Source organism: Podarcis pityusensis (genome assembly GCF_964106645.2).
Source record: "Podarcis pityusensis genome assembly, chromosome: 1".
In the NCBI taxonomy this organism is placed as follows: domain Eukaryota; kingdom Metazoa; phylum Chordata; class Lepidosauria; order Squamata; family Lacertidae; genus Podarcis; species Podarcis pityusensis.
The window spans coordinates 82,752,997-82,771,732 of NC_138028.1; the positions used below are offsets into that span (position 1 = coordinate 82,752,997).

The window sequence follows — 18,736 nt, forward strand, 5'->3', positions numbered from 1 at the left end:
TGCAACACAGCTCTGTTGCCACCCAGTGGCTACTACTTCAGGTAGCTCTGCTAAGTATCGCAAATTCTGCTCCCTCTCTGGTAGGAATTTACAATGCTAGTGCAGTTCGCCTCTAGTTCTTCACTATCATCCTGGAAAGCTGCTCCAGGGATTTAGCAGTTCTCCCCCACCCTACAAAGACTCCACCATATTGCCATTGTTCAGAAACTATTTGAAGTAAATGGACCATTTCTAACATACTAAGCTCACCCACCATTGAAAAACCCCTGAGCTTCCTGTTGACATCACTTCTATTGGTGTTCATATAAATGCCGAAGAGAGAATTCATACATATCAGATTAGGAAATAGGCTTATGTTAGCTCTTTTTTTGGTGGTGGTGGGGTGCAGGATGCACACCATCTCTCACACTGACAGGAAGGGGATCCAATGCTTACACGGACAAGGTGAGTCTACGGATTGGACAAAACTACAAACTGCTTCCAGAGTGGGTCAGTATCAAATTAGTTACTGTAAACTATCCCATATTACAGAGGAAAGGAGATTATATAGCTTCAGCTTCCAGCACCATGCTTCCTTCCCATGGGAAAAAGCTTATAAGAAGAAAATATAAATAGTTTATTGCAAGTATTATAATAATTGATTGAAGCAAAACTGCATGCGTATGGTGGGAGACACATTAAGGGGAAGCAGCAGGAACAGTTTATGTCAAGGCAAATGGTTTCAGTTCATAAATCTAGACCAGAAGTTATTCACCCCAGAGTGCAAGGAGCTGACCTGGTTAAACACAAGACAATGTTTCTTTGACAAAATCATACACAGACACACATACACACACACACCAACAGAGGGGAAAAAAGATCAACAGAGCTGTCTAGGAAAGGTAAGTAATAAGCTGATGGGCAACTCAAGGTGAGAAAGAACTTCAAGTACTTTGGAGACTACCTACCTACAGCAAACGTTCACAGCCCCTACAACACTGAAAAAGAGCCTATGATGTGTTCTTGCTGGTACAGCAGTGAAATTCCTTATACTGTAGAAAAGAGGACAGCCCCTTCAGCAGTATACAGAAGAAGCTCTCAACTGCAAATACCTTTCTGGTGTCAACCCTAATCACAGGATACATAGCTTCATGTCAAGCCTGTAAAACACACAGCCTAAAGCCACATGCAGCACCCCAGCTACACACTGCAGCCTAGCAGGTTGTTGACAAACCTCCAACCAGTCTGCAGAAACGGAAGGAACACAAGTTGGTAAATAAAAACCCTGGCAGACAGCAATAGTTTGCATCATTTTAGTGCCCCATACAAATACCCGGTTGATGCTTAGCTTCCAACTCAATAAAGGAGCTCCATTTACACATCTCTCCAGATACTCAAAACTGTGGCTGGGAATGATGCTAGCTAGTGCTATCCAGAGTAATTTGGAACTACACGAGGTAGAACTACAGTATAGACTGAAAAACCTATTTCTATAACCACTGATTTAAAAGAGGGCGGCAACATTACCAAACCAAAAAAATCAGGATCGTGCCTAAGATAATTCCTCATTCTCGGTTCCTGTTAATATGAATACACTAGGCCAGTAAAACAGAAAAGTAGGTTCGCTGGAATACTTTGTCACCACAAGCTGTCGGGTAACAGTCAAAAGCTCATGCAAATTATATCCAAGTGAATTTTGGAGGTGTCAGTTGCTTTTCTAAGCTCTCCACAAAATGCTAGACTACTGCACTCCTTAGTGATACCCCAGTCACCAACTGTGACAGAAACAAGAGGATATGCACCTATGTGAAAGTGCTGGATATATGGCCAAGGAGGTCTGGAGCCGCCACCACTCAATGTCAGTGTTGCATCTAAATAGGTTTTTAAAGACTGGGTCCAAGCGTCTTTGGACAGTCAATCTATTCAGCAGTCTATATATAACACATCCTCAAAAACAGGCTTTTTCTTAATGGCATTATCTTACCAAAACTAGAGAAATGCAAAACTAATAATGCAACCTAAGTGAGCAAAGCGTTAGGAAAGCTGGGGGAAGAGATTAATGGCTGACACAGGACAAAGCTTTGAAGTGGGTATTACTTCTTCACAAAGAAGTCCTCCCCCTCCAAACAACAACAAATGCTGAAATCTCCCTGTTCACTAGAAAGGGCACAAAGACCTATTCTGCTACACTAGCACTTCCTTCAAGCAGGGAGATGGACAATTCCTTAACATGGTTTGCTGAAGAGGCTGCTTCCATTTTATACCCCTTAAGAAGAATTGCGTTTGAAAGAAAATCCTCCCTAGACAGCTGCTAAGAGATCCTTTTTTAAAAAATAAAATAAATAAGGAATTTGTTATCACAACTTAAAAACAAGACACGTTCAAAGTGCAAATTTTCTTTTACCAGTCTAGCACCCATTCTTGTTGCCTCTCCTACACCGGGCTTTTGCAGCCAGAGCAACTGTAGAAAAGGATGGCACCCCTTATGAAAAAGCGAGCACCCGAGTGCCAGAATCCCCTTCTCTCTCCTTAGTGAGGCAGAAGGAAGGATGAGAGAAAGGGGGAATATATGCTGTTTTACAGCTCATCCTGCTGAAGGGTCCTAAAGTGCCAAGCTATATTCCCAAGCCCTAGGAGAAGTAGGAGCCTGCAAAGGGTCAGAATTTAATAATGCATAGAAAAGGATGACGTGACTGGGAGGTGCAAAGTAGGGTTTCGAAAATGAGATAGTGATCCAGAATACAAACACCTTCAATCTTGCAACATTGGGTCAAGAAGCAGGAAGTTTGCTTACTGTGGAAGGGCAGGGAGAGGGATAGGCTCTGGCTGCTTCCCTTCACTGCATTACAAGAATTCCTTGCTTTGTCAGTCTCTGTGTAAAGGCAACATTCCTCTCCAAGAAGGGAACTGCGAAAGAATGTGTAGTGATCCACTCTGGGAGGGAGGAGAGGTGGGGCAGAGGGGGAGCAGGCCCTTTAGTTATTTGACTAGTAATTTAAATGTTTTAGTTTCTCTATACTGAATAAGCTTTTCCCATTTATTTATTTTTTTAAATACAAGTTCAAGTTGTCCCAACACCCATGTGCTCCTTTTCCCTACTAAGGTCCTGTAGAATCAGAATCTTCAATTAGAACTTCAGTGGTCGCTCCAAGGATCTCGGTGTTCATGACCAGCCCTTCCGTACTCTCGCCACTAGCAGTGCCAACAAAGATCTTCCCGTCGGCCATCAGATTGACCCGATCACCCCCACTGCAATATGCCTTGGGCATCCCGTCAGGGTTCAGCAGTAGACATTCTCCAGGAGTGGTGTTTCCAAGGGGATCTGGAAGAAGGGGGAGGCCCTGGCCATCAGTGGGCGGGACAACAGACTCTGGATTGGTACCCAGGATCTCAGTGCTGGTGATGAGGGCGCCTGCATTGGCTGCCAGGGCTTCAGCAATAAGCACCTCTGGGTGACTCTTAGCCTTATGTGCTACAACACTGTCTTTTTTCTCAAACTTCTTTCCACAGATATTGCATGAAAACTGGTAAAATGTATCTGCATCATGCTTTTTCATGTGCCAGTTCAATGAGGCCTTCTGTCGGCAGGTGAATCCACAGATCTCACATCTAAAGAAAAAAGTGGGGTGGGAAAAGAAATATGAAATATGGCTGTAAGAATAAAGTCTTGTAATTTACAACACAAGGGAAACCTAGCCTCAGTCATTGGCCAAATGAGTTGCTCCGCCTTACTTCCTTTCTTGCCCCAGAGGTCCTTAGTAGACCTGTCCCCTGTTAGGCAAGTAGCTGAAAGGTGTCACCAGTGTGAGGGCAGAGAAATTCTGCCTGAAGAATTCTGGCAGCATACAGATGTTATTTCTGCTGCTGATACTACAGGAATGTGATTCTTTAAACAAATATTTTAGAGCACCTCTGGCCTATCAAGTTGGGCAGAAGAATTCAAAATAAGTTAAGAAAGAAATAAGAGTGGAATACAGAAGGGTAGCCTAAGAAAGGCACCCAAAGATATAGCTGGTCTAATCCCTCATGACTAGAGACGCAGGATAAAGCATGACATTACTTACTGTAACGGCTTCTCGCCTGTGTGGATCATTCGGTGAACTGCCAGATTGTGAGAACTCTTGAAAGCACGGGCACAGTATTCACAAATATAATCCCTTTGATCTGTAAAGCAGTACACAGTATTCTATAATCAAGTCTTGTTCCTAATCAGATCCCTATTTGTACAACTGGAAAATGCCTTAATGCTCCGATCATAATACTCATGTTTTAAAATGTTTTCCTTGTAAGAGTGAGGGGGGCTGCTTAACAGTAGCAGGGATATATTTCTCAGCTGAAAATACATTTGTATATCACTACCAAGCCATTCCTAGACGTTACTTTCATGCACCCTTACTTTTTCTTTTCCAAAAAGACTCCAATGAAGAGGGAAGGTATGGAAAACCTCCACACTAGACTTGCAAGGTATACTCTTCTAGTTGCTTCATCAGTGCAAGCATTTCTGTTTGCCCAATGGACCAATTCCCTCCCCCCCATGCTGTTCTGGGAGCTCTTCTGAACCCAGTGTATTTAAGGGAGGCATGGGAGGGGAAGCCCCACTGAACTAGTGGGAACCTTTGTGCTGGCGACTGTGCTGCATTAGTTGAATCCAGGCCAGACTATTTTTTCCCCTGGGCCAATCACAGGTAAATAGTATTTCTCTTTGAAGACTATTAAAGTTACACATTGCCCATTTTAAGGTGCCTGTAGGCCACAACTTCCATACAAATATATACAAGCAAATAAATGTGCATACTTGCACAAAGCCCTTTCAAAACTTCACCCATAACGGACACTGCCCTTGGAAGAAACAGTCTGGGTTAGATCAAAACAAATGCAAGAACAAACAAGAGCCATAGGGAAGTAGCCAGAAATAGGAGGCAGGGCCAGATTTCTCTATAAGGACATAAAACAGCTTGATAGATATAATGTAAAATACTTAATTTGCATTTGAGTAACAGTTGCTGGTCATTTCTTTTTTATTTATAAATAACTAGTATTTCATTTGTTTCGCCTTCTTCCTCACATCAGTTGGGGAACCTCCAGACCATGCTAAATCAGGCCCATAAGGCCAGCCAATTTGGCCATCACAGCTCTTTGTGGCCAGCAATGGTCATCTATCATTCACCTGATGTTTAGTAAAAGCTGGCAAATTTAAAGAACGCAGAATACAAGCCCCACTGCCAAGGGAAAATAGGAAGCATGCAGCTTAGATTGTTCTCTTGATTGTTCCTTTGCAGCAGGGCTTCCATTTGCCACTGTTCAAACTGACTGCTGAATGCAAGCACCACTGCTCTCTGGTGGGTTCAGATCCTTCTGATCTGCTATTAGGTTACAGATATGTCTGCCTGCTTTTCAAAAGTGGTTCCCCACTCCTACCCTACAGATCAGATTCAGTGTGAGGGGAATACAACAAGAGAACTTTAGGAGGTTGGACCTAGTATTTTGCCTACTGCTTTCTTCTGTACTAGTCATCATCAACATTTTGAGTGTATATGTGTAGCAGATGGTCTACTTTCTTATCTGAATACGGACATTTCAGTTTACTTTTTGTGAATGTCAGAATATATGTATCCAGACAAAATTTCTTCAGGATTGTTCAGATCTAAATACTGACACTTGACAAGTTTCAGGCACCAAAAATTAAATGGAGAGGGGGAGAAGTGTGATTGTTGGAGAAAAGGTGGGCTATTAGTGTAATAATAAGTAAATAGTAAGTTTAATATTAACCTTTGCCCAGTATGTTAAGAGTAATTGCAGCTCCTTTCATATGGAAAAGGATGCCAACCTCCACTATATGAAAGAAACTGATGAACAAGCCACCAGGATTAGGTACAGTGGTGCCTCGCAAGACGAAATTAATCCGTTCCGCGAGTATCTTCGTCTAGCGGTTTTTTCGTCTTGCGAAGCAACCCTATTAGCGGATTAGCGCTATTAGCGGTTTAGTGGCTATTAAAGGCTTAGCGGCTTAGCTGCTAAAAGGCTATTAAAGGCTTAGCTGCTTAGAAAAAGGGGGGGGGAGCAAAAAAAAATCTCAAGACTCGCAAGACATTTTCGTCTTGCGAAGCAAGCCCATAGGGAAATTCGTCCTGCGAAGCGCATTGAAAAACGGAAAACCCTTTCGTCTAGCGGGTTTTCCGTCTTGAGAGGCATTCGTCTTGCGGGGCACCACTGTATACAGATTAACCTCCCCCCCCCCCCCCAAGTTCATATTTTTGGGTTGGTTTGATGCTGGCTTGTGATAAAAACTTGGTGATCTAGCATAACCTGCAGGTGCTTATTTTCAAAGCTAGTTTAAGCTGTGACCAAAAATCTAATGGGCCTTTTAAGGCCCAAATACACAAAGAGAACTCCTCCACCTTTGTACTGAAGGTTTTATTTCAGCATTTTATTAAACACTGAAATTGCTACAATTTCTATTTGTTGTGCACGTCACACCTGGATTGAGGTTTCACACACCCCAAAAGAAAAACTATTCATTTTCCTCCAGCAGCACCTGGTGGAGTCGTGTTGCTTACCTAGCTTCCCAATGCAGAGGTTGCCACCAGTAACTGAGAGGAGACATGGAGTGGGCAGTGTTGGGAGGAGCAGACTGGCTCTGTCACTGTGCCCGCACTGCACTGCTCTCCCCACCCCCATTAGAGGCAACAACCTTCACATTGGGAATCCAAGTAAACAACACCACACTACCCTGCTGGCCACTATTGCTTTCGTCCTATGTTCTTTAGCAAAGTGTGGCAATTTTGTCTTATAGCCTATATTACCTGTATGGTGTTTGGCATGCCGCAAAAGTTGCTTCTGGAGCCGAAATAGTCTCCCACAAGACGGATGAGGACATACATATTTTTTTTTCAGCAGATGCTGATATTTGATGTGATGCTGAAAACAAGGGAAACTTAGAAGGTTCACAAATATTAAAAATAGTAACAGAAGAAAGGTTCACTGGTAAAGTCAAGCCCAGCATTTGTGACACTTTAGTACATGCATATAAAGGGCAATAATGCAACATTTATTTTCTTTATTAAGTTTACATCCTGCCTTTCCTCCTAAAGGATTTTCTACCAACTCATGGTACTATGAGGGCTAACAAAAACAGCACTGATCACACAGGCCTTGGAATTATTTATAACTAAAAATAAATAGATGCAAACAGATGGTAATAAATTATTCTCACCTGCAAATAGCGAGGATGTGCAAGAACTGTGCCACATCCTTCCATCTCACAACGTACGTATTGTATTGGGGGCTTTTTCCTAAGGAAAAAACAGGAGAGAAGATGGGGACAGAATGACATGGAGTACTATTACAAATGTAGACATTATACTTTTCTAATGAACACAGAGAGGTGGACTGCAAGGGGTTAGCAGTAAAAGAAGACACATTAGTCTTTTGACATGGACAAATTCTTTGAAAAACCTTAATAAAAATGTTACTTAAAAAAAAATGATTTTCCTAGAGTATTTGTGGTTTCCGAAATCCTTTGCAGAAAAACATCTGCACTGTTGTGTTCAACACAACTTCTGCACCCCCTTCCTTTAGGGCATGACTCTTAGACGGACAATTTATAACTGAAGCGGTCAGTCATCCCCAGAAGCAACTCTTTGGATCACAATGTATTTGGAAGTTAGAAATGTATACAAGCTGCGTCATTATCCTCTTAACAGGATGGTTTGTGGTTGGGACTACGAAGCTTCGTTTAGGTTTTCTTGCTTTTGTTTAACCATGAATATTATAAATGGTTCCATTCGAGTTACATAATTAAACATTTCAAAACAACTCACTTTACAAAGTATGCAAGAACGGAGCAGGCAAATGAAATACAGTATAGAAAAAGCAGCACAGAATGGACCTGAATCAAGGATAAAAATTTAATCACTCCTGTAAACATACTGTATCAAATGGGATTAGGTTATTCAAAAAGAGACTAGTGTAAGCAAGCCTTTAAATAAGCCCACAGAAGGTACTAGTTTGTTCCCATGCAGAATGCAGAGAAGGGAAACCTGCTATGATACACAGAAGAGTCTTCTTTCATTTTTTATATGCAAAACTAAATGCATGGGGAGGATCTGCCTCAGCAGAACTTTAGATAACCAATATCCAGTTAGCCAAGTTTATATTGTATCACTATATTAAGATAGAAAAAGTAAAAGAAGCTCACCTCCTTTTGGGAAGTCGTGGACTCTTGTCATCTTTTCTCCTCCTTCCTCTTCTAGAACAAGACCACAAGGACAATAGCGAAAACAAAGAGAAAAAGAAAGCACATTTACTGATGTACATGCAAAGGGAACTATTCTTCAGATGGCAAGTTGATTAATGACAAAAATCTACCACTAAAATAAAACAAGTACAGAACAGAACAAGTAGCTTATTCACAATAAAATGTAACTTATTTACATATATTTCTGTTATCCGGCTGGCACAGAACTCATTCTAACGCAACCAACCCCCAAGCAAGCAGATGTAAGGTAAAGGTAAAGGACCCCTGGACAGTTAAGTCCAGTCAAAGGCAACTGAGGTGGGGCACTCATCTTGCTTTTCAGGCCAGGGGAGCCGGTGTTCACCCACAGCTTTCTGGGGTCATGTGGCCAGCATAACTAAACCACTACTGGTGCACGGAGGACTGTGATGAGTGCCAGAGCACAAACGCCTTTTACCTTCCTACAGCAGCAGTACCTATTTATCTATTTGCAGTGCTATGCTTTCAAACTGCTAGGTTTGCAGAAGCTGGGACAGAGCAACGGGAGCTCACCCCACAATGAAGATTTGAACTGCCAACCTTCCAATGGGCAGGCCCAAGAGGCTCAGTGGTTTAGACCACAGTGTCACCTGCGTCCCAGTGTACAACTTTCAGAAGATATAAATTCTAGTATTGCAACATGTTTTTTCTAATAGGAACTTCTTTTCATTAAGGGATCTCTCCAGAGACCTAAAATTTTCGCTTGGCTTCCTAATCAAACCAATTCCTTGAGGTCTTATCAACTCCTCCCTTCTAGTCTTGAGGTATATGTGTGCAGGCAAAGTAAAGTAAAATCTTTGCAATGGGGTTTTGTGAAAAGTACACTGCTGACTTCTACTTCAAAAGCAGAGGGAAGAGATATAATCCCTCCCTCCTTCTCCTCTGTGAAGGGAAGAAGAGGTAGTCTCTCTCTCACAAGATTATTGTTATTTATTAAACTTATTAGTTTTTTATTTACTTACAAAAACTCAGTGACTTATAACAATAAATATAGATAGGCTTTTACAGAAAATGCAAGCAATATCCTTGCCACTGTTGCTGTTTCTTTGAACACTCCCGTGGGAAGGGTGAGAAATCCCTGATCATTACCTCTACAAAGGTTCTCGAAGAGAAGAGTGAGGTGTCTTTCCCTTCCCACTAAGCCCTAGCATGCAGTCCTCAATTTGGCCAATAGCATCTATTTAGGAGGGAAACAATTAGCCAACTCCAGGACCATCATTTGCCCCTACCCTCAGTACCACCAATACAGCATGGATGTTAGAAGAGCACAATGCTTTCATACACCTTAACATTCTGAAATTTAATTTGTGTACACAACACAACTGCAGGATCTAGTACCCCTTTCCCCTCAAAAAGAGAAATGCTGCAAGTTTCTACATCTTATCTAGTAAACAAAGACCCAAAACCATGAGTGCAGGTAATCTCCTATAAATGATCAGATATAATAATAATAATAATAATAATAATAATAATAATAATTTATTATTTATACCCTGCCCATCTGGCTGGGCCTCCCCAGCCACTCTGGGCGGCTTCCATAGAAACCAAAAATACACTAAAATATCACACGTTAAAAACTGGTTCTTCAAAAACAAATGAATCTAATGTGCTTGTACAATGAAACACTCCCCATCCTAAATCTGTTCTGGATTTCCTCCTCAACCCTCCAGAGAATATTTGGGGTGAGGGTGCAGGAAGAAGAAGGAGAGAGAAGTGAAGTTCCATTGGGTGAATGAAAGTTGTTCTGCTTATGCAATGACTTTGTTAGATTCAACTCAATAACTTATTTGTGCTCAGTGTAATGCCATGCAAAGTCAGCAGATAACTTCGATGTTGGTAGACTAGCAGAAAGTAATGAACCAGACATTCTTCTTGGCTTTAAAAATCTACACAACCACTCAACTGTAGACTTCATAGCATGGGTGATATAGAAATAAATATTCCAGATCCAGTACAAAGCACATACGTGGCCTTTAATTTTGATCACATTACATGGCTTGTACACAAAGCCACAGAATTTTACTCACTTCCTAGGTGGTTCCTCATCTTCTCGGAACTCACTTTCTTCTTTGACTTCCACCTCCACTTTAATCTCTTTCTGTTTCTCTTTTTCTTCTTTTCCCTTCCCTGTTTTTTTCTTCTGCTTTGGAGCTTCCCTGCAGAAACAGACATCACATATTCTCTACTTCAGGAAACCTTTCATCTGCAGTTTGGCAACAACCTGAATCTTTTAGACAATTCTTCAACATGGATTTTGAGGCACTTCCAAGTTTTCATGTTTGCTATCCCTGTAATTAGTAAACATGCCTTGGTCTCTGCCAATTTTTACAGAGTCCAGTTGCTCACAAAAGTGGAAACTTAATATTTAAGTGTGTGTTTCTAACTATGGGTCTGAACTGGCAGCTATTCCATTAGCCCATCAGATTAACGACATAAAATTCCTTTTTGCTTGGAAAATGGAACACACCTGTCTAAATGTGGTTTATAGGTTTCATCTCTGGGATCATCTTTGAAAGGAACCTCTTCTTCACTGATAAGCATTTCTTCTTCATCACTGTTGATGCAGTGAAAAGAAAGTGAAAGGATGAACAGAATTTTTATATCAACATATTCCTGAACACAGAAGAGAACAGTATAAACTTCATACACTTTTTCTGGGCCTTACAATATTATGCACAGAGTACACACTAGACAAAAGGCACTTTTTCTGGAATATGCAAAAGAGACAGCAAACTATCTGTTCACTTGCTAGGAGCCTGCATCAGCAATAGTTCAAATAATCCAATAACAGGAATCATATTGCAGGGTAGTGGGAATGCAAGTAGAACTAACATTATCTAAATCATTCTCTCTCTTTGTAACAATCTCTTTAGATATATCTTCTATTTTCCTATCAATTTCAATGGTTAAAAACTTAGCCCTCATCAGTTCTAAAACTGGCTGAGCATTTATTTATATGGTAGACAGTTAATCCCCAGTGCTTCAAACCTCCAACCCCGGCTACTGGCAATATTTCTATCAGGTAACATATTAGGGCCACAGATTAGCTTTCCCTAACTTTAGGTCATCATCTAAGCAAGTCAGCCTCTGAATTAATTCAAGACACCAGACATCTGTTATATTTGTATAATCCAAGCATCTTTGAGCGATATTTTAGCCTGACAGCACCCTGTTTGAATCAGTTTCTTATGCACAAACCAATATTCTAAATACACTAATTATGGAAGAACACGGCAATCAAAACTTACCTGATTCCAGCTGGAGATGAATGCTCTTCTGTGACCTCTAAAAGTTAGAAACAAAAGCATATTTTTATCTTAATAAGTATGGGCTGTAATCATCAGCATCTGAGAATTTATATGTACAGTGGTACCTTAGGTTAAGTACTTATTTCGTTCCAGAGGTCCTTTCTTAACCTGAAACTGTTCTTAACCTGAAGCACCACTTTAGCTAATGGGGCCTCCTGCTGCCGCCGCGCCGCCGGAGACAGATTTCTGTTCTTATCCTGAAGCAAAGTTCTTAACTTTAAGCACTATTTCTGGGTTAGTGGAGTCTGTAACCTGAAGCGTATGTAACCTGAGGTACCACTGTATATATCACTGTAGTGCTGCATCAAAATGATGCAACATGTCAAATATCCGTATCATGGTTACGTATGGAGATACTGTTTCCAATTTTGCACAAAAAGGACAGTACATAATATGTAAGAAAATTACAACCCAAGCCACGCAGGCATCAATAGTAATGAAATGTGTTGTGTGAAATGCTTATAGCTTGCATTTTAACAATTAAGCTATATTTGCACCTGGTCTGTGTTGCACGTGACTACATGGGCAAAAACTATTTTTAGTAACTGTCAACTTTAAGGCACAATACTAATTTGTGGCTTTCAAATCCTATAAATTTTATGCTTTACAATAAGGTTGGGGAACTTCAAATGCAGTCTTCCAAGCCTCTCCATCTGGTGCTTAGGACTCTCTTCACATCATACCCTAGGCCACACTCCTTACTGGTCCTGCTTTGCATTTTTCAAGGACTGAAAGCAGCACATACCGAATTCTAACTGGTCTGTGTTTGGTTCTGATTTGCAGATGAGCTGCAAAGACCCAGTCTTGGATCTAGAGCTCCGTGAATTATCTGTATCACACTGACGAACAGCAGCTGCTGCCCTGTTGCTACGCCAGCCCCGACTGGGCCTGGCTATACCGACTGGGGTTCCAGCAGCAAGAATATTTGAGACTTCTTCCTCTTCTGTCTCTTCTTTGGGATCTGTGATATAAATATCAGATGGTGATTATTATTTATTAGTTGCTTTACTCATGGAAATGATGCAAAGGGACTTACAGACACAACAGAAATAATATAACCAATTACAATAAACATGATCAATAAAAACCTTTAAAACCCCCAAATTTTACAAATAAAAGATACAAGCAGCGACCATTTTGCGTGTGTCCAACTGATGTATGACCACCGACAATCACACCACTTTTGGCCCTGGAATAAGCAGGGAGGGCTGACGCCCAACCGCTGACACATGCAATAACCTGGTATGCAACTGCCACGCAAATGAGGAGTTGCCTGTATTACAGATCTTGCCTCACTTATTTTAAATATAGATGTATTTTAAAGGCTTCCAAGGGCAAAAAGCCCAGGTAAAAAGGGAAGTTTTTCCCCTGTGCCTAAAAATATAGATGGCACCAGGCAAGACTCTTGGGTGAGAGCAGGCATAGGCAAACCTGGCCCTCCAGCTGTTTTGGGACTACAACTCCCACCATCCCTAGCTAACAGGACCAGTGGTCAGGGATGATGGGAGCTGTAGTCCCAAAACATCTGGAGGGCCGAGTTTGCCTATGCCTGGGTGAGAGCATTCCACAAGCAGGAAATCACCAAGTGAAAAGGCCTGCTCTCCTGTTACAATCCTACAGACTTCCCAGGGCCCACAGAGAAGGGCCTCAAATGATGTACTCAGAGACCAGGTCAGTTTATCTGAATCAAGAATAAAAACAACAACACCACCTTTGCTTTTAGAATCATATAGCTGGAATGGAACAAAAAGCAATGCATTCTCCAGACCACAAAGAATCACAAGCTGGGAGGTGCAGCGCTAGAGAAGGGCACTCTTAGAGTAAATAGCTCAAGAGAAGTTGCACAACATTTATGTAAACTTTGTTTATAAATATTGCTTTTGCTGTGATACTACCCACCCTGTGAAATGGTCTCCCTTCAATATTTAGTCAGCACCAATAGTAAATATGAACCTGTTCACCTGGGCCTTTGATATGTTAGACCAGTTTTACTTTCTCTTAGATATAGATATAATTTTTATACTCTAAAGGTGGTCAATGTGCTTGATTTTTAATGGACTGACCTACGTTGTACACTACTTTGGCAACTTCTAGTTTCAAAGAGGAATATAAACTGTAATAAGTAAATAGGCAATGCTCTTTATAATAGGCTGCTCTGTGCAATCACTTTTACACAAAACAAATAACCTCTTCTTATACATTCTTTCTTTCAATAATTGCTTTTGATACTGTTCATTGCACCTATTCCGGATCAAATGCATTTCTTAAAAATAGTTGACCAAAAATGGACACATTTTTCCAAGATAACTATCAACACTTGTCTGAAGCTACCAATAACTCTATACACTGTCTAAAAATGTTTGCTCTAACAATCCCAATACTTCTTACCTTCCACAACCTAACCTATGAATCTGTGTGAACAATTAGAGAATAAATCAATAAATGCTGACATGCAGGACACTTGCTGTGCGATTATCTAATGTAAGGCAATTTAAATCTGACTATAGGAAAGCTCCAGCAGCGGTAAGGAGAAAGACACCTGCACACAAAGCTCTCCAATAGGAAACAATTTTTCCTATCCTGCAATATTTTGCTCTCTGAGTAAACTCTTAATTTTTTACATTTAAAGAAGGAGAAAAATAAGATTGGGCTTTTAAGAAGAAACAAGACTGCTAATTCAGTGGACAGGGATTTCTCACTGGTAGAAACAGCAGCAAATGAGTCTTTACAAAGGACCCAAAACCTTCTGAAAGAAAAAACTACTACAGAGTAGTTGAGTCTTTGACAGAGGGTCCTCAGCAAGTTGAAATAGAGTTTATATGTCTATGTCTAATGACATTTATTTGGCAGAAACAGCTCCTTCAAGGTCCAAAAAAAGGCTGATCAACCCCTCTCACCCCTCATAATCTTAGCTAGCAGAATAGAGAAAATAGGACCTGCAACTCATATTAGAAGACACAGGATGTGGTTACCATACCCTGCTTCAGACATGCCAGTTTCAAATAATTAAATAATGTACTATTTGATTATTAATGAAATGTAGCTATCCTGGAAGTAGGTCTCCCACATTTTAATTAATTATATTAACAGGAAACCCAAGAGGAAATATATACTAAAGATATCTAAATAGAGACGTTTTCTTTAAACATGTCAGCTACAGATAGAAAGACAGTAAAACTGTTGGATGGCAAAAATTAAAAAGGGTTTTGAAGTAATTAAAGGTGTAAAGCAAGCAAATGAATGATCGGTATCAGTTTTAACTGAAGGTGCATCAGACATAGCCACACCTGATCCACCATCCATTGACAAGATATATGACCAATGTATATACGTACATATGACCAATAAAAGAAGCGATCACATTAAAATTTAAGTTATAATTGCAAAAAAGTGACAAGACAGCACATCCAGATGGGACTCTTCTAGCCTGTGAATTTGACAGTACTGTAGTTTAGGACAGACTGAAGTAGTGCAGACAATGTGAAATCAACTCATGGAATTCATTTACATGAGATGTTTTGATAACCATTAGAATTAAGATCATTTTTAAAAAGGTTTAGTCAAGTTCAGAAAAGAATCTATCAACCAACTGTTATTACCCATAATAGCTAAAAATAAAACAATGGACCGAAGCAATACATCTCCGTGATTCTACAGTTGGTAACAAACAATTTCTACTATTCATGTGAACCTCTCAAGGATATCCAGATGTTTACAAGTTGGGAATGGACTGCCAGGCTAAATACAATTGAGGAGAGTAACTGTATTATATGTGATACATTCAAATCTTACCTTTCACCACAGTTTTATCCAGGCATCTGAAACGAAATGAAATACATGGTGAATTTCTGCTGAAACCACTAACACAACAGCATGAAAAGTAAGATTTATTCTAAGCATTATATCTGCTTCAACAAAATATATGTTCCTTCTCAGGAAGTTTCATCATTAAGGATGATTGTAGGGGTTAAAGCATTGCACTAGGAACTAGGAAATACATGTTCAAAATTCCACTCAAACACTATCTTTTAGTCTAGCCAACTTCATAGGACTGTTGTGAGGAGAAGTTTGGGAGAGAAAGCATCACATACATTGCTTTGAGCTCCTTAGAGAGGAGATAACCTTTTGTAACTAAGGAAAAGGTACATAGCTGTGCTCACAAGTGCTAATACTATATGTTTAGGAAAAATTCCAGGAAATTATTATTTTTTGCCACAAATGTTGAGAAATGTCCTAAATGTCAGTCTTGGTTTTCCAGTTCTCTCACACAACCACTTCATTCAAGTGCTAAGCTATTTGATTTATTTTATTACAGTTCTTCATTATTTTCAGGGCCAAGTCCTCAGAAAGCAACATATACTTTCTCCCAACACTTTTCCCCACCAAAAAAAGAGGGAGGGGGAAACTGGACAATGCTTATAAAAGTACTGAGCGTAAGCCAGATTTCTTCAGCAAGGACCACACAACGCCACCCCCCCCACTTCAGGGCCCCCACCCCTGGAAGCATTTATTACCACTAACTAGCCACTTCTCCTATGAAGTTAAGCTGACCCTGTATAGAAACTGGCCCTACAACAGTCAGGGGCGTGTGTCTTAATCCCCAATTAGTAATGTAACCGTCCCTAATTAACATGAACACGCACAGATGATGTGTGCTTCCCAGTGCAGACTAGCACTGCCTGAAATAATTCTGGGGATATTTACCTAGAAGAAAGCCGACTTGAACTCTGTGGGGCTGACTTCAGAGTAAACATGCTCAGGATTACACAGCGCATGAAGCATTCTCGCATGGGGTCGTTGCCATAACGCAAAGAGGCGCTCAAAGTGAGGCAACGCGGCCAAGTTCCTGAATGTACGTTTTCTCAATGCCATTAGCGGCGAAGTGGGGATGCGACAGGGAAGCGCGCGCGGGGGGGGGGGGGGAGAAGCAACCCCTTTCTCTTTCACCAGCGAGCAGCGCCAATACTCACGCGGCGCGCGGGCTCTCCTTCCTGCCGGCAGCGCCAGGCGGAGCGGCGGTTGGTTGCGGCTCAGCCTCGGAGCCGGGCACCGACGGCGTCTCGGGCCCCTGGTTCTGCCGGGCGCCAGGGCTACTGCGGCGCCGGCGGGGATATTCGGCCTTCCTTCGGCGTGAGGCGGCAGCGGCGGCAGCAGCAGCAGCAGCGGCGGCCGCCCGTCCCCGGTCTCGGCCTCCTCGGAGCACCCGACTGCCGCCGGACTCCTCCCCCTGTCCAGCAGCGGCTGCGGGAGTGGGCGGGGGACGCCGGCGGCCGCTGGGAGGCGGAGCGCTCGCCTCTTCGCTCTCTCGTGGCTCCTGCTGCGGCTCTTCCTCCTGGGTCTCCGCCTGCTCGGGCGCCCCCGGCATCAGAGCAGCTGGCGGCGGCGGCGGCTCAAAGGCGGCCCAAGCGGCGGCAGCGGCTGCCCCTCCTGCTCGTGACAGCAGCGCCAAGCGCTCCCCCCGCCTCTGTACAGCGGGCCCCCGCCCTCCCGCGCCGAGCGAGGCCAATCAAGAGCGAGTTCGGAGTTCAGGCCGGACGCAAGGTCTCCCCCCTCGCTCTGCGCCAGCCAGTCAGAAGGGAAGGTGCCGGACACACCCCACCCACCGCTCTTCCGACTCCACCAATCGGCGTCGCCAAGGCCGGCTGGCTCAGGACGCTCCAATCAACGGGCGAGCTTCGTCGGGGGCGCGCGCGCGCTGTCGGAATCCTGACCGTGGCGCGCGCGTCGTAGAGCGGAGCCGTTTAACAGTTATCTCTCGCGCGCCAAATGTCCTTCGTTACCCTGAGGAAGGGGCATCGTTGCGGAGGCTTCTCTCGCTCGCTCTCTCTCTCGAGCTACGGAACCCTCAGTGCCGCGCAGTAACGCTGTTCCCGCGAAGCCCTCAGTCCTGTCGTTGTCGCCCCCTCCCCCCCCGTCCGCTCCGCAGTTTGGGCCGGTCTGGTATCCCACAGCCTCTTGTTTGGACGAACGAAACGAAAAAGAGATTCGGTACCTTCCGAAAACCTGTTTCCCTGAGCTTCACGCCGTCCGCGTTTCTCGGAGCTTCACGTTCGGGAAGGATTTAAAAGGGAAAAAAAAACATTGTAGCTTCTCCTTTAAGAAAAAAAAAGCACCGTCGTGTGGCGGGTGAAAGTCGGTGACAAAATGGCGTCCAATGAGGAGAGGCGGGACTTGCGGAGGACGCGCGCATTTCCGCTCTCGCGGCTAGAACTGCGCAGCCGCCGGCCGAGCCGGCATTATGGGAATTGTAGTTTATAGTATATTCATAGTTACGCGTACAAGAGTGAGTCCCATTGGCCACAGCAGGATTTATTCCGAGTAGACATGCATAGAGCTGGGCTGTATGTCTGAAATCCCGCATTCTCTTACCTAGGTAGCAGTACCCAGTACATTTAATGGAACCTATTTCTAAATAAGGTTGCACTGGAAAGCATTATAAGGCCAGAATGCATGCTTCTATTGGGATAATTCACTGACCACTCCCAAACGACCAACATGCATATCTGCACCTTGAAGAAGTGCATTCCTCTGTCAAACAGCTCTTACTATCAGAAAGTTCTTCCTGATGTTTAGTTGGAATCTGCTTTCTTGTAACTTATTGTAACATTGAATTTCCAAAACACTTTGTAACTTTTAATTGTAAACCAAATTAAACTCTTAGTCTGAATACCTATTTCTGAGTTTTCTGCCTGCCTCCTTCATATTCATATTTTGTTACAGCCTTAACACACACACACACACACAATCCAGAGTTCAGTTCAGTAACAAAAGTAAGCAGAGCCCCATCAGTTGAGCAAGCTGCAAAATAAAAAATAATTTTATTGCAAAGCATTATGATGCTGTTAGGACCAAACTCTGACCTAGAGGCTGTCATTGTGAAAGAAAACAGTCTCATGCTTGAGTTGTATACATGATGGTGCAACTGTTCCCAATGGATATTTTAAAAACCTTTGTATCACTTTCCATATATGCATGCAATTTTAAAATAATCTCTTGCTACACATTGTGCATGTGCGAGAGTGTACTGTTAAGGAACCAGCCAAGTGGCATTAAAATTGGGTTAGAGAGGAGAGAAGAAGCTGAGACTAGTTTAAAGCCAGGTTAGGAAAACTCTACTGGCTATGGCCTTCAGGTATACACCTTGAGCTGCTTTAACTTCTGTATGGTACCAAAG

At 42.5% G+C, this 18,736-nt stretch overlaps 1 protein-coding gene across 2 annotated transcripts; it reads right to left on the reverse strand.

Annotated features, from left to right (window-relative positions):
- Positions 1–592: 592 nt before the first annotated feature.
- On the reverse strand, positions 593–18,198 carry ZFP91 (ZFP91 zinc finger protein, atypical E3 ubiquitin ligase). 2 transcript variants are annotated; one of them, XM_080994751.1, is made up of 11 exons: positions 16,533–18,198; positions 15,355–15,380; positions 12,308–12,523; positions 11,503–11,539; positions 10,722–10,808; positions 10,282–10,410; positions 8,177–8,224; positions 7,193–7,271; positions 6,783–6,897; positions 4,044–4,143; positions 593–3,588 (listed from the first exon to the last, which is right to left on the reverse strand). In XM_080994751.1, the coding sequence occupies exons 1-11, from the start codon at positions 16,925–16,927 to the stop codon at positions 3,078–3,080; spliced, it is 1,743 nt and encodes a 580-aa protein (XP_080850877.1). In that variant the 5' UTR covers positions 16,928–18,198; the 3' UTR covers positions 593–3,077. The 2 variants fall into 2 exon arrangements, with proteins under 2 accessions (XP_080850877.1, XP_080850876.1); XM_080994750.1 differs by having other exon boundaries at positions 8,177–8,227; positions 16,533–18,194.
- Positions 18,199–18,736: the final 538 nt, after the last annotated feature.

What these genes read in the sequence shown, in the direction of transcription:
- ZFP91 (XM_080994750.1), bottom strand. Translation starts at nt 16,927, where the DNA reads ATGCCGGGGGCGCCCGAGCAGGCGGAGACCCAGGAGGAAGAGCCGCAG. An exon ending in TCATCTCCAGCTGGAATCAG is followed by an intron (nt 10,809 to 11,502) that starts GTAAGTTTTGAT and finishes CTGCATCAACAG; the next exon opens with TGATGAAGAAGAAATGCTTA. An exon ending in GCATGCCAAACACCATACAG is followed by an intron (nt 4,144 to 6,782) that starts GTAATATAGGCT and finishes ACTGCTTTACAG; the next exon opens with ATCAAAGGGATTATATTTGT.